Raw genomic sequence first — 15348 nt, forward strand, 5'->3', positions numbered from 1 at the left:
TGAAGTTTATTTCCCATTAAATGGAAGAGGACAAGGGGTGCTGTTTGGGTCCTGAACAACGACCGATGATGACCTAAGAAAGACTCTTAGATGTATGAACAGCAGCAAACGTATGCTATCTTTTAGGGTAATGACGTGGGAATTAAACGTCAGGCGGCTCCTGGTGGGAGCTCCAGGGTAAAAGTGGACCCCAAATCCCCCAGGCCAAAACCTTTTAAAAGGGGAATGAATCTGGATTTTTTTTCTTGAAATAAGAAAGAAAGCCAGGTGAGTCATAAAACCAAAAATAAAGCATAGGCTCCACCTCTTCCCAATTTAGTGGAATGAATAGGTCTAAAAAATTAGTCTTTACCGCACTGCAAGTTCACTTAGTATTGGAAAAACCAGCACAGCATTTAACTTACTTTCTATTTAGTCCCCTTTGCGGGGGAGACCTCTGTGGTTGCAAAAGTAGTTTTCCTTTTTCTCTTGTCTCTGGCTATCTCTGATGTCTTGTATCTGAAACATCAAATTAAGAGCCAGTAGTAGTGATTAGAAATAAAACAAGAGACATCAAGATATGGTAATAATATGGGAAGGAGTTAATTGTCAATTGTTGGTTTTTTTAATTGCTGGGGAATCGTGCAAGCCTGCACCAAGCATCACCCCATCTTTGTGGTTCTTCCTCTGGGCAAGGGAGGGCCAGATCATCTGGGGGTGTTCGGGTGGGTGGGGGGGCTCGGCCATTGTAGACAAGCACACAGGAAGAGAAGGTTTATTTTGTTGGAAGTTTCACGGGAAGGAATTAACTAGAAAGGGCCCTGGAGTTCTCATTTGGTGACGCCCCAGGATGCCCCAGGGAGGCACTATGACGGGGACATGGTGCATGTCCATGGTGTAACAGCTACGCTTGCTGGCGGAGGAAGTGATGGAAGGAAGTGACGCGGGCTGCTGCAGGTGACCAAGGGCAGGGCGGCCCAGGGGTGGGGGCCTGTGGCAGCCTGGTTCTTGAACTCAGGTGAGCTTGTGCTGGATCTCTCCACCTCCCTCCCCTCATCTTCCAGAAAAAAAAAAAAAAAAAGGCCGCCATCTCTTGTCCTTGCCTTCCTTAGAGTTTTATACAGAGAGAGAAATAAATTCTTGTTCCAGTCCCGCGTACCAAGTTTTTCTGGGTCCTTGTATTTTGTCTTTGTCTTAAAAAGCTAGACTATAACGAACAAGGCATCTTTGTGTTTTACGGAGAAGCAAAAAGCCTTAGAAAGTCTGTGCTTAAGAAACTAGTTTTAGGGAAAAGAGGGGATGGAAACCCAAAGGGGAAACAAGAAAATTCTAAGTCTTTGTCGCTGTAGCTCGGGGAGGTTTAGCTCCAGGTGGGTCCCGAGACAGTGATTACTGGCTGGGAGCGAAGATCTGATTGGAGGTTGTGCTGTGTGTATTTCTGAGCTGGTCCAGGTGATTCTGTGTGGCTGGACACCTGAGCAGGGAAGTCACATTACTTGGGGGTGTTAGGATGGTATGTGTGTGTGTGTGTGTGTGTGTGTGTGTGTGTGTGTGTGTTAAATTAACTTTGTCCAGCTAGATTCCTAAGGACCTCGCAGCTGCATTTTTACTCTTTTAATTGCAGCATTCTCTCTGGGATTGTGTTGTCCGGGTGGTGATTGGACGTGAGGATTAAGAATGGAACCGGACAAGTGAAAATTGAATTTGGATTAGCCACAGTTTCATTAATTTATTCATAAGACTATGATTATATGAAATTTTGTTTCCACGACATATCCTGAGTTATCAGGTGTCCATTCAATTTTAATTGACAATCTGAGATTCCTGTGGTTACCCTGAGTACAGATTGCCTAGGGGCTCTGCAGGGTTTGTGGGAAGAAAAGCTTGGACAAGTTTCCATTAAGCTCTGAATCAGGCAGTTGGAAAAGAGGAGAATAAAACCCTGCTGAAAAGGGGGACACGTTGTTACTGTTGCCTCTTGACTTAGAAGGAGAACCCCACCCCTCCTCCCCAAGAGCTGCTCTCCAGCCAAGAATTCCAAACTCGCAGAGGAACCTGTCCCTTGCACAAAAGTTGTTTTAAGATGATGGGGAATTGTCACACAAATTAGCGCAATCACTGTTTCCTGACCTGCAGTTTTCACCGAAAGGGCGGGGGTGGGGGGTGGGGGGGGCAAAGTGTGCAATTTCTTCTTTCTTTTTCTGCGATTCACTTCGGTGAACTGTTTCTGACTGTGTTGGGGGGGGTTTGCAGGGGCATTATCTCCACTTGCTTGGGGTGCATCTTGTGTTGTTTTGGGGAGTGTGGTTCAGTCACTGCGCTTTGACAGGTAAGAGAAAAAAAATATTTTTTGGCCTCATCTGTATCGTGCCCCCTTTCAGCCTTGATTAATATGTTTTGGGGGCAGGCGGACTCATATGTAGACAGTGTTTTGACTATTTATCTGGAATAGATAAAATGATCTCAGAGCCCACTGTATGTCAAAGTGGGGACTTAGAGCCTTTCCCACGAGCAATAAAAATGTAGACTTTTTAAATTTGATCACTTCTGTGTTGTGTTTATTTTGAGTTGGTTCAAAAGTTCTGTGAATTTCTTTGTTTTTTATTTTTTTCTTTCTTTCTTTCTTTTTTTCAAAACCTGTGTGGACTGAATGATTTTTCATGCAAGGACCAAGATAGAAAATGATCGGATCTGAAGCCCCCTTGCAAGCTAGGTTACACTTTGTCGTGATAAGAGAGAAGTGTTCTGGCAGAGAAGTGTTCCGGATGGGAGCAGGAATAGCAGTAGGAGTAGCAGTGGTTTGGAATCTCACTGATGCCCATTGCCATGAGAGGAATGGGCAGCGATTTCCCAGGGCCATCTAATTCCTCCTCATTTGTTCCTATATTGCAGATTTTAATGCATTTTCAGGTACCGTTGAGATCCTTTAGTGATTGTTGTATTGTTTTTAAGATAAACCAGCAGATGGTGTTTGTTTTGCCTATCCTTAGGATCCCAGGGTCAATGAGTATTTTTGGGGGAGAGAAGCACTTGATGGGGAAGCACAGCATTCTGTCCTGTTTGGGGACGCCTCAGGTCTTTGAGGAAGAGTCTGTAGGGTTGCAGGGCGAAAGGCCACGGAGGGACATCACCTCGTTGTGCAGAGTCTGAGGGAGCCAGGGACCAGCATTCACCCAGGGGCCACCGACTGGGTGGTCCTTAGAACACTTGGTGGCTCTTTGGCCCTGGCTGGCTGCCTCTTTGGGGAAGTGTGGATTCCTAGAGTGCAGGCTATAGAGGTGTTCTGGGGCTGATAGCTTAGTCATTGCAAGAGAATGTATTAAGGCTCCTGGTGACCCCTGAATTCTGCCTGCCACATTTGTTTTCCCCAAAATAGAATTGTGTTTAGGAGCAAGAGTCCAGTGGTTAGAATGGTGGGGAGCTTGTACCTGTTGTAGTGTCGCGGCTGCTCACAATCCTTTCTCACAACCTTTCCTCTTGCCTACGTGTCGCAATTCTGATGACTGTTTGCAGCACACAGTTAATTTTTCTGCAGCATCCTGCTCAGCACACTGGCGTCCTTTTTGTTTTAATGGGCATCCGTCTTTCCTTTTCATGTCATTGATTCTCACTCCTGGCCCCCTCCCCCTCCCTTTTGCTTATTGAATAGGTGCTTTTTTTTTTTTTTTAAACTTTACCTTAGATTATTGTGATCATCTTATCCATAGCAACAAATAAAAATACACAGGTCTTGATTGAATGCCAAGGCTGCAGTTCAGTCTAGGAAGGTTTGTCTGCTATTCATAAACTGCTTAAGATGTTTTCTTGTAGTTTGTGACATAAGCAGAACGCTTTGATTTGGTTTCTTTCTACAGCTCCATTTTCAGTCCGGGAGCACACATTACTCTGCGTACAAAACGATTGAACACCAGATTGCAATTCAGGTAGGAAATGCAAGAGATCCTGAAGCTTGAATTGTCAATATGTAGGTCTCTTGTGTCTTTTATTCTCTGCCCCTTCCCCCAATCTAGATGATGATGATGATGATGGTGGTGATGGGGATGATGGGGATGATGGTGGTGGTGGAGATGATGGTGGTTGGTGATGGGGATGATGATGGTGGTGGTGATGGGGATGATGGTGATGATGTTAGTGATGATGATGATGGTCATGATGGTGGTGATGGTGATGATCGTGGTGATGGGGATGATGGTGGTGATGGGGATGATGGTGGTGATGTTAGTGATGATGATGATGATGGTGATGGTGATGATGGTGGTGATGATGGTGGTGATGGGGATTGATGGTGATGATGGTGGTTGATGGGGGTGATGGTGGTGGTGATATTGTTAGTGATGACAGTGGTGGTGATGATGATGGTGGTGATGATGATGGTAGTGATGATGGTGGTGCTGGGAAGGATGGTGATGATGATGGTGGTGATGATGATGGTGGTGATGATGATGGTAGTGATGATGGTGGTGATGGGGATGGTGGTGATGGGAAGGATGGTGATGATGATGGTAGTGAAGATGTTGGTGGTGATGGTGATGATGGTGCTGGTGGTGGTTGATTCAGTGGGGGAGGTGGGATGCAAAGAAACGCGCAGAAATGCTGCCAAAGTGATTTAAAGATTATGGAAAGAAAGAGGAGCCTGTGGTGGTTTTGTTAGGTTTCTTGGTCAGGAGTAATGGGCACACACACCCCAGCTTGGCTCTTGTTTTTGGCTTAGGGAAGAATCTTCAATTGGGTGTGAGATGAGGTGGCCAACTGTGAACTGGAAGAATGGGCAAGGGAGGGGGTGGAGAGGGAGAGGAGGTTGTGACAGCCAGAGAGTTGTTTCCGGTGGACCCAAATCGTGTTAAGTGGTGCTAAGAATATTGCTTTTGACCTGATCGTCCTGAAATGTTGATTTCTCTTGGACCTGTTGATATATGTCATTAAAAGTGCTGGAAGGGAGAGGTGACAGATCCCAGCTTCTGATGAGTGTCCTGTTTCCTGCTCACGTAGTACTTCCATTCTCTTAAATCCAAAGGCTAAACAAATCACGGACTAATATAGACTCGGAGCTGAACTGATGCCAACAGAATGCAGTAGTGGAGGGAGAGCAGACTAATATAATTTTTGTCCGTCTGCCTTGCCTGGCTTTGCCAGGATGGATGTTACACATGGTGTAACTCATGGTACTGAAACTCCTTGAGTGTTCTGGTTTAACCCTTTGAAGAGAGGCTTTTGAAACCTGTTGCTATGATGTTGGAGTCTGGCTCTAGTAGGTCTTCTCTTCTTGGAAGTTGATGTCAGTTGGTTGAATAATTTCTGTTGTTCCATTGCACTTTATCTTGTAGTCATCCCTGGTAGATAATGTGTGTGTGTGTGTGTGTGTGTGTGTGTGTGTGTGTGTGGTCTCACCAAACTAGAGCACATCGTGTCTTCGTAGTTCTGCTGTTTCAAATCTGCATCTTCCTGGATAAGGCATAGCCATGCGCCCCAGCTAAACTGTGAATTCTTCCCCAGTGAACAGTATGACCCTGCAGACATTTTTTTTTTGTTTGGAGGATCCCTAATATTTTTGTACTTACTTCAAGGCAACAGTCACTTATTTTTAAAATATTTTGTGTACATCTGCAGCATGCTGCCGATCTCTTTGTGTCTTTGAGGGGAAAATGCGATCTCGATTTTTACCCCTTCACCCCAGATGTTTTCAAGCCTGATGTCTCGAACTCGCTGCGCAGTTGTTCCTGCCGGCGCATTTCCTCGTGGACCCTTCTTCCTTTTGATTAGTGGCATAGTGAGCCTTGCTTCCAGAAACTGGTTGGATGGGGAGCAAGCCCAAACCCCAAGTCTTGATGAGTGGAGGGAAGCACAGACAAGTGTCCTGAGGCCTGCTACGTCTAGTGGAAAATCCTGTTGCCCGGGGTGTGGGAATTGTTGAGGTTGAATAGCATAGTGATCCCTATCTTGGTGTGGAAATGCTGGCTGGGGCCATGTCACTGGGAGACCAGCCGAGACCAGAGCAGCTGTTGTGTCTTTACACCCGCTGCTGAAGCGTCCCTTGTTAGACCGAGCAGGTCGTCTTTCTCCAAACCACCTGGCACAGTGCAGGCCATGTGAAGCTCTTTCTCAGGAGGAAGATGGAGTAAATTACAGACCTCATTGTTTGGAGGACTGAAACCATTACTATCCCTCCATGAACAGGTAGTATTGTTCTCTCCCGATTCTGTTTGCGAAGGCTTGATGCCCATGGGGGCAAACAGAGAGACATTTTATTAGAGACCCAGCACTGGCCTGCTCTCAGAGTTCATTCTCCCCCAATCTCTGCTGGACCGGGAGGAGGCCAAGCCAAATGGCATCTAGCTGTAAATGTAGTTTGATCATCAAAGGATAAGTGGCAGAAACCAGAAGAAGCAAAGGGAGAAAAGGGGAAATCTCGGACACAGAATTATTCCCCATGCGTGTGGCAGCCTGAGTGTGGCGTGGGGCGTAGAGATGAGGATGGTACTGCTTTGGGGTAGAACAGAGCTGATGTTTTCCCTTTACGTCCTTCTCCGGCATAAGGCTTACATGCGATGTGATTGTTGGGGCAGAATTTTCTTTCCCTGGAAACTTAAAACTGCTTCATCCTAATAAATACTGTATTTCAATATGAGCTGAGCTTGTTGCTCTCCTAAGCTACATCCTAAAATAAACTCGGATAGTATGACACCTTGCATCACATGAGACCCATACCCCTTTCCTTTCCCATCCCCTGCAGTCTCAGGCCTCGGCCAAGTTCACCGTTTATATGAATGACCTCCGAATGATTCTTTGGCCACGTCCTCTTCTTGGGAGAAGTTTGGGCACAGTATCCGTTGCCGTTTGGGGATCTCCCCCACTTTTGACAATCTCCGAACTCCTATCAGGTTTGAAAAGACAAGAGCAACACAAATGGCCTTCCTCTCCCTAAGCGGTTAGCACAAATCTAACTGGAATGACAATTAACAGACCTTAAAAGAAGAAAAAAAAGGGCAGAGTTATTTGGCTCTCCTGACTTTTAAAAAGTTTGATTGAAGTATAATGTAAGCATAGCCCAGTACACAGGTCTTTAATGGAGAGATGGATGGACTTTTACACCCGTGAGCGTGCATGAACCATCTCCCTGACCAATATATCGAGTGGAGTTGGAACAGTTTTTCTGTAAAGGGCCAGATAGTAAATATTTGAGGCTTTGCAGGCCGTATTGTCTCTATGGCAGTGACTCAACTCTGCCATTGTGGTGCAGAAGCAACTAAAAATAATACCTAAAGGAATAGATGTGGCCTTGTCCCAATAAAACTTTATTTATAAAATCAGACAGTGTTTGGATTTGGCCCACAGACTGTAGTTTGCTGGCCCCAAAGAGAATATTTCCAACTTCCCAGAAGTCTCGCTTGTTTCCCTCCTGTCCCAGTCGTCTGCCTACCCTCCCCCTTCCGTGCTGCCCTTTCAGCCCCACACCACTCCCAAATCTCACCACGGAACAGTTTTATCTATTGCCATGTGTTAGTTGTGCCTGTTTTTTAGTTTCACTGAAATGGGATTGTACAGAATGGATTGTCTCATGTCTGGCCCCACTCAGCATTGTGTCTGAGTTATATTCCTGTGATTGTATGTAGCAATAGTTTGCTTTTTTTTTTTTTTTTATTGCCATTAGTATTCAACAAGGAGTATGACACAATGCACACATCCTTTCTGCGTTATTGGATTTTTGGATTGCCTCCAATTTTCTGCTGTTATGAATAAGATCCTAGTAACATTCTCACCCCCATCCTTTGGAGGAATATGTGTGTCCATTTCTGTTCTTCATATCCAAGAGTGGCCTTGGGGAGACATGGGGCAGCGAGTGTTTAGCTTTGCATCTATCTTTTGAGAGAGGTTTGAATGCCGGATTTCAGGTGTCATCACCAAAGTGCCCTTGGCTGAGTGGTTGTGGATGTGTGGGTGATACAAAGGAGGGGAGCGGTAAAGTGAGCTAGGTGTGGTCAGAGGCCAGTTCGCCTTCACACAGCCCCTTGGCTTTTGGCCCCAGTTCCTAGGAACTCCTCCCACTGTCTCCATTAACCTGGGAAGATTTTGCAGACAGAATGCGGAGCTGGACTCGCACACTGTAGGTGCCTCCCAGAGAAGGTGGATGAGTGTTTGGGCCTTCCTCTTGCCTCCCTGAAGACAGCTCTTTGGAGACGTTTGTACTCATCATTATTCCAGCCTGAAGAGCAGTGTTGTAATCAAGGTCAAGACCCACAGAAGAGATTTCCCTTGGTTTTCAGAAGGGCTACTTCAGAACCAATTAAGCCTTTGTTTTAAGAGTATTTTGGCCAAAGGTTGATGTTTTAACACCAAGTCAGATGTGATTTAGGAAAAAATAACTCCACACACAGCAAAAACAAACTGTGTAGACCTTTCATGGTTGTTTTTCTTTTAAGATGTGAAGTGGTTTGTCCGTGTGTGTGCGTGCGCGTGTGCCTGTGCGTGCATGCACACACTTGTGTGTGTGCGCAAAGACAACCAGGGGAGGCTCCAGAAGAAATGGACCATTTCATTTGTTTACACAGCTGAGCCGCAGAGACTTTGCAGTGGGTGTTGCTCTGCCTCTTGTCCTCAGGCTTTTGCAAGTTCCCATCCGAGCTTTACCAAAGCATATCCCTTCTGCTTGGTCTTAGCGCTCACCTGCCGTGACTCAGTAAGGTCCCAAGGACCCTCCTCCAGGGCAGGGGATGCTTTCTGAAGTCAAGGAGGCAAAGGTAGAAACTGGAGTGCCCTGGCCCCCTCTTGGCCCCTTATTCCTTGATGTGAACTTGACATTTAGTCTCATCCATGTCTTAAAGTTGTTAAGATTCCAGACGTCCTGCGGGTTGCAGCCCACCTCCTTGTGTAGGTGGACCCTTGGCATTTGTGATGAAAATGGCCAGAGGTTAGTACCTGTGGACTTGGCCAGGGTGTTTGCAGTAACACAGTCCCCGTATCTGATGACGGTCTCTTGTGTTCTGGGCCTGTCCTCTTGCCGTGGGTTCCATGGACTTTCAGTTCTCAGGACGATTTGCTTTCTTGGTTCAGAGGCAGATCTGGGCTAAGTGGGGGGACCCCTGGAAACAACTGTGGTTCTTAATGTAGTCACTGCCTCAGTTTTCCGTCCCTCCCCCTGCCACACCTGGCTGTGAGATTTCCTGCCTGCTTCCTGCAGAGCGTGAAGTATGCGTGCGTGTGAACGTGCCTGGGAGAATGGGAGAGACACAGATGGCATTTCACCAGGGTAGTTTGACAAAGCCTCTGGATGCCAGGTCTCTTATTCAGATGGTTCATTCATTTGCTCCAATGGTGAGTTGTAGCCTAATGGTCTCATTGAAGCCCATACCTCAGAATATACATTCATTCGTTCAGAAATATTTATGGCACATCTAGTGTGTGCCAGGCCCCTGCAGAATTTGCAGTGAACAAAATGGACAAAACCCCCTTGTTCCAATGGAGCTTAAATTCTAATGATGTTCTCAGTGCTGATTTGTAAGCACCCCGTTTCCCTGGGTCTGACCAAGCAGGCTTTGGGTGCGGTCCGGGAGTTGCATGTTTAATCAGAGTTTGGATTTTCAGCCTACTTCAGTTTGAGAATTGCTGCCCTACAGTCTTTTAAAATCAATCAGTCGATCATTTATCGGCTGCTCAGCGCCAACTTAAAATCGAGGGCTGGCGAAGTGCTCAATTGGGATAACTTTTTCTCGTTTTGAGTGAGAAACTAGATCGCCTGGAGGTTCCGTTGCGCTCTAGGCCTTTGCTTCTCCATGGTTCTGTGAAGAGAGCCAGATACTTCGCAAGCCTCAAGAAGAGGCGTTTCTTTGTTTATGCAAGAGTAGCTCAGACGATAATGTGCTTGGTCTTCGGGGCCAAAGGCAGTAACAACAGTTGATAATAATAGCAGCTTACGCTTTATTGAATTCTCCCGATGCCTTGGGTCTGGTGTTAAGTGCCGTGTATGAATTATTTATTGATTCTTCATAACAACACAGAAGGAAACCCAAAAGATGTAGTTACTCTTATTAGCATCATTATCTACCGTTTTGTAAATTCGGATACCACAGATATTTTGCCTAAGATCAAGGAACTAGGATTCAGACCCTGGCAGTCAGACGGGAGAGAGATTATACACGACACAGCGTTATGCTAACTGCTGTCTGCGGAAGATAATGCTCGAGGGTCCTGGGGTTTCCTCAAGTCACTGGCCACTGACCAGCTCTCCGGGCTGTACACGAAGCAATCAGAGCTGGGAACTGCGGGAAAATACAGAATCCTAGGTTTCACTCCTTGAAGATTCCTGTTCATTAGGCCAGCTCAGTGTTTCACAGACTTAAGCAAGTATCACCTGGAGGGCACCTTGGTTAGATGTAGAATATAGACCCTCCCCACCCCCCGAATTTTAGTTCTGTGGGTCTGGGGTTGGTCCAGACATTTGCAGCTTTCACAGGGTTTCAGGTAATGTGGCTGCCCCCATCTGGCGATAGCGCCCTGAGAACATCTGTGTTAGGACAGTGGTGCCCTCTGACCAAGGCTGCACGTCGCGGTCCCTAGGGGAGCAGCAGAAACCGTGATCAGGCTCCGCCCCAGCCCGCCTGGATTGGGATCTTTAGGGATTGGGGCCTGGACATCCCTGTTAAAAAAACTTATTTATTTGTGGAGAGAACAAGCTGGGAAAGGAGCGGGGTTGTGGGGGAGAATCTTGAGCAGGCCACCCAGACCGTGGAGCCTAACTTGGGGCTTGATCTCATAAAGACCCTGAGATCATGACCTGAGCTGAAACCAAGAGTCTGACGCTTAACCACCCAGGCGCCCCTAAGGTCTCTTTTGAAAGGCAATGAAAATGAGGTGCAAAGAGGTGATTGGTTCGTCTGAGGGCCCACCGCTTGGGGGAGGCAGGGCCGAGGTGAGAATCCAAGGAGGCCAGCTTGGCTGTGTGTCTGTCATTCAAGAAGTTACCGTCTCCTTCAAGCTCATAGCAATTGTATTATGTTGACCGGATAAAAGAAAACAATCTTGCTTTAAGGCTTTTACTTATATCTTTTTTTAACTTCTAAGTGTTCTAATTGTATCACTGTATTTGTAGGAGTTGAGATATTTGTATCTGTTCATTCTCTGCCCCATTATGGCCCTTCCAGCCCTGCCTGCGTGGCTCGGCTTGTATGTGAGCTGGTAAGGATGCAGAGAGAGGGTCTGGTAGTCCTGGATTACAAACACCCAAAAGGATGAACATAGCTCTCCATCAGCCACGTGTGGGCCTCGTAGGGCCCATAGCAAGTAGTGGAGACGTCTGATCTGTGGCCCTCAGCTGGCTGTAGGTTCTCGTAACTGTTTTAGAGGTTGTGCTTTATCATACTTTTTAAAAAGTTCCTGAGAATCATGAGGCTGTTCATGTTTAGTGAAGCACAGACATTTCTTTAAAAAAAAAAAAAGATTAGGGGCACCTGGGTGGCTCAGTGGGTTAAGCCGCTGCCTTTGGCTCAGGTCATGATCTCAGGGTCCTGGGATCGAGTCCCGCATGGGGCTCTCTGCTCAGCAGGGAGCCTGCTTCCCTCTTTCTCTGTCTCTTTGCCTGCCTCTCTGCTACTTGTGATCGCTCCCTGTCAAATAAATAAATAAAATCTTAAAAAAAAGATTATTTATTTATTTGAAAGGAAGAGAGACAAGGTTAGAGAGAGGGAGCATGAGTCGGAGGCAGGGGGTGGACAGGGGGAGTGGCAGAGGGAGAAGCGGACTCCCTGCTGAATGAGGAGCCCAACGTGGGGCTCCGTCCCAGAACCGTGACCTGAGCCAACCTCAGACCCTTGACTGACTGAACTACCCAGGTGCCTTGAAGCACAGAAATATCTAAGTGGGTTGTGACTCGCATATGCAGCTTGCAAGCTTAGCACTTAATTTGTCTCTGGCATTTGGTTTGGTGGCATGATATCAGATCCTGATTTGGACAGATAAGTGGTTGTGATTTTTTTTTTTTTTAAACGATTTACCTTGTAATCTCAGCACACCCTTCCAGAAGACATGGCAGCAGCCCATTCATTACTCCTGAAGGTTTCACCAGAACCTTTGAGTGGCTCTCAGTGTGCTTAAAATTTAATGAATAATACTTTGAAATTAAAAAAAATATACATATATATAAAATTTAAAAACAGATACATGTACTATATAGCTTTATGTCTGTAACATGTTATAGAAGGAAACGTTAGAATCCAACATTTGTGGACACTTAGAAGTATCTTCATAAAACCCCTGGTTTTTAAGAGATGCATCTGGAGCCAGACTTGGTTATGCTGGCTTCTCCACCGACGGAGGCCTGCACTGCGAATGGGCGTCTCTTTGCCATAGGCTGGTGGTGCGGGTGGACGTCATGGGATGGCTCAGGCCATGTCTTCCACCTCAGCACTGTTGACTTCTCGGGCCGGAAAGTTCTCATCTCACAGGGGGCTGCCCTGTGCGTTGTAGGATGTGTTGTTCAGCACCAGCCCTGGCCTCTAATATTTTCCTGCCACTGGCACCTGTTAAAAATGTCTGTAGACCTTGCTAAATGTCCCCTGGGAGTCCAGTCCCCCCGCCACCCCCGTCGAGAACCAGAGGTTTAGTACAACAGTTGGAAGCGTGCGCCCTGCACTGGGACTCTGCTGGTAGGACCTCTGAGTTTGAAAGGGACCAGGTACAAGAGGAAGTGGGTGGGTTCAGCTCCTGCTGCTGGCATCCCATAACCCGGGTTTGGGTCCCAGTTCCACCAGGCATCGGTTTCCTAACCTGTAAAATGGGGATTGTGGTCATACCTGTTTGCAGAAGGCAGTTGGGAGATGGAATGAGAGCTAAAGCGTGTGGGCAGGCAACCGCGCACAGAAGAGCCCTGAAAAATATCAGCCGCTCCTTTCACTGCCGAGAACTGTGTGAGGTCCCTGTTTGCAGATTTAGAATACGGCTGCACCCGACACGCATTGTATATTTTTTACTTCCTGTCAGAAACCTCACACATGATAAATTTGATAACCTGGACTATCTTTGCTGCGTAACAAAGATTTATGACTCCCGTTGGTTGCCGTGTGCGTTTCTCTGGTGTCACTTCAAAATTCTGCTTGGTCCTCGTAACATTTGACTAGAAGCTAAGCCCTTCTGAGATTGTATCTTTCTCATCTTCACATCCCTAGAGCACCTTGCAGAAACGCCTAGGACGTTGCACGTGGACAACCGGGGGTCTGTGTGTTTAAATAGTGCAGGATGAGGGCAGAAAGGGAGCAGAGGACACAGGTGGGTTGGGTGACTGTGTATTAGAGGCAGCTGTTTGCATTTTCCTCTTAATAGCCCCTTTATAACATGATGGGCAAATATATACCCATATATGAAATGATATATATCCTCTATATTATATAGAGGATGTATATAATTATTATCTTTTGTACTCAGTGAAGTAATTTGAGATGGACCTTCAACCCCTTTGCGAACTTGACCTTCTTTCCTGGTATCTCACCACCTGATCTCAGCTCTCCTCACTGCATCCATTTGCACCCTGTGTTAATGACTATGGTATCACTCAAATAATGGTTAACCATGGTTGGACTCTTCTGTATTTTCTAACATATGTATGTGATATAATAATACATAACTTGATATGTTATATAACAAACTATATATATAAATGTAATATAAATATATAGTATATAATAAATATATATAAATACATAAAACATATTTATATGATTGTCTCCTAATTTTCAAATGCTTGGAGGTTAGTTGGTTTTTAAAAGCAATGTTAACTTTTATTTTAAAAGGACAAGTAGTGTCCCCCATTGGATCATATCGTATTCTCAGACTGTGTCAACTGTTACTAATTCCTGCAGGCAACTTCAAAAAATTTAAACAAGTGTTTTCCTACTTGTGGTTGAATGAACCTGCACGAGCAAATTCACTTCTTTTTATTCTCAAACCTTGTGCCTCCCGGAATTTTGAGGATGAGATGAGACACCCAAATAAATAGCTTTGGTTGGAAATCCGAAGTTGTCCACGACTGGGAAAGGGGTGTGTGTGTGTGTGTGTGTGTGTGTGTGTGTAATTTTGAGGATGAGATGAGACAACCAAATAAATAGCTTTGGTTGGAAATCCGAAGTTGTCCACGACTGGGAAAGGTGTGTGTGTGTGTGTGTGTGTGTGTGTGTGTGTAATTTTGAGGATGAGATGAGACAACCAAATAAATAGCTTTGGTTGGAAATCCGAAGTTGTCCACGACTGGGAAAGGTGTGTGTGTGTGTGTGTGTGTGTGTGTGTTGGTGACCCAGCCTGGGGGGACTGGGGAATTCTTTTCACCAGGGCTTTGGTGAGCCTGCCCCATAGGGAAGAGAGTCTTGTGTCGATAGTTTCTGAGTTGATTCGGGAAGCATTGTTGGTGATTGAAATTGAAGAATTGTGAAGACAATTCATCTTGAGGAACAGAGAACATCGGGTGTGAGCCGGGCTGCTGGGGAACAGACATTGACATACGGGCCGTCATCAAACTAATTGTTGTTTGAATTACCTGTTATGATCCGATGACAAATCTGCCTTGCTCCTGTCACTGGAGCAGAAAATGTAGCTTGAATTGGCGTGATGTTAGCAAGTGTAAACTGTACTTCAACAAGATGGATAAACCCAATTATGGGGCAGACCTGTAGAGAGAAAATCCATTTAAATCTCGTAATGTTAAGCAGAGCTGTGTTTAATTCATTTGGACCAATTTGGGAATGATGTATGAGTGTTGGTGAACATTAGTCAAAGGGGGGACCACCTGGGGGAAAGAGATGCGCCTGGGCTGCCGGTTGCCCCGGGGAGGCCGCTGGGGTGTGGGCTCAGGAGCCTGCGCTAATGGCCGGGGAGAGCAGAAATGACAAAACGATGTACTGAGTGCTGCTAGGAGAGCGGCACAGTGTAAATGAACCAATAAGGAGAACATACGAAGCAGAAATGAAGGAGGTGTTTTCCCTCAGTGTTGTCGACAGTCCAAAACGTGAAGGAAATTTGAGGTTCCTCTTCCGTGTTTCCATTCCAGATACCCTTCTGGCTTTTTCCAAGCCTGTGACAGGAGGCCTAGGAAATGCTCTTTATTTTTGCTTAATGAGGATTGAAAAGAGAGAGAGAAAAGGGGCAGCTACATTTAAACTGATAATCTTGGGGGCATTTGATTCTCTATCAGAAACTAGTTAAAAGGGGATGATTACTCTGAAATGTATAATCTATAATATTATGCATATTTGGAAGAGAGTTTGGAAGGTTTTGTCTATTTAATTTTTTTAGATAGCTAGGGAGTGGTGACCCAGCCTTGCATGTAGTGGGTGGTTAATATATACTCATTAAATAAATGAAAACATTGAACTTTGCAGAAGTAACTTCCGG

At 45.8% G+C, this 15348-nt stretch overlaps 1 protein-coding gene across 31 annotated transcripts in view; it reads left to right on the forward strand.

Annotated features, from left to right (window-relative positions):
- Positions 1-15348, forward strand: part of TCF7L2 (transcription factor 7 like 2) — a 199263-nt gene that overhangs the window by 9607 nt on the left and 174308 nt on the right. For 20 of the 31 annotated variants that reach the window (XM_046027536.1, XM_046027527.1, XM_046027534.1 and 17 more), the window contains exon 4: positions 3834-3902. The exons of the other annotated variants lie outside the window; for them this stretch is intronic. In XM_046027536.1, the coding sequence (XP_045883492.1) occupies positions 3834-3902 (69 nt within the window). The remainder of the gene's footprint in view (positions 1-3833; positions 3903-15348) is intronic. 31 annotated transcript variants of the gene reach the window in all.

The sequence above is a fragment of the Meles meles genome, chromosome 13 (genome assembly GCF_922984935.1).
Source record: "Meles meles chromosome 13, mMelMel3.1 paternal haplotype, whole genome shotgun sequence".
NCBI lineage: Eukaryota > Metazoa > Chordata > Mammalia > Carnivora > Mustelidae > Meles > Meles meles.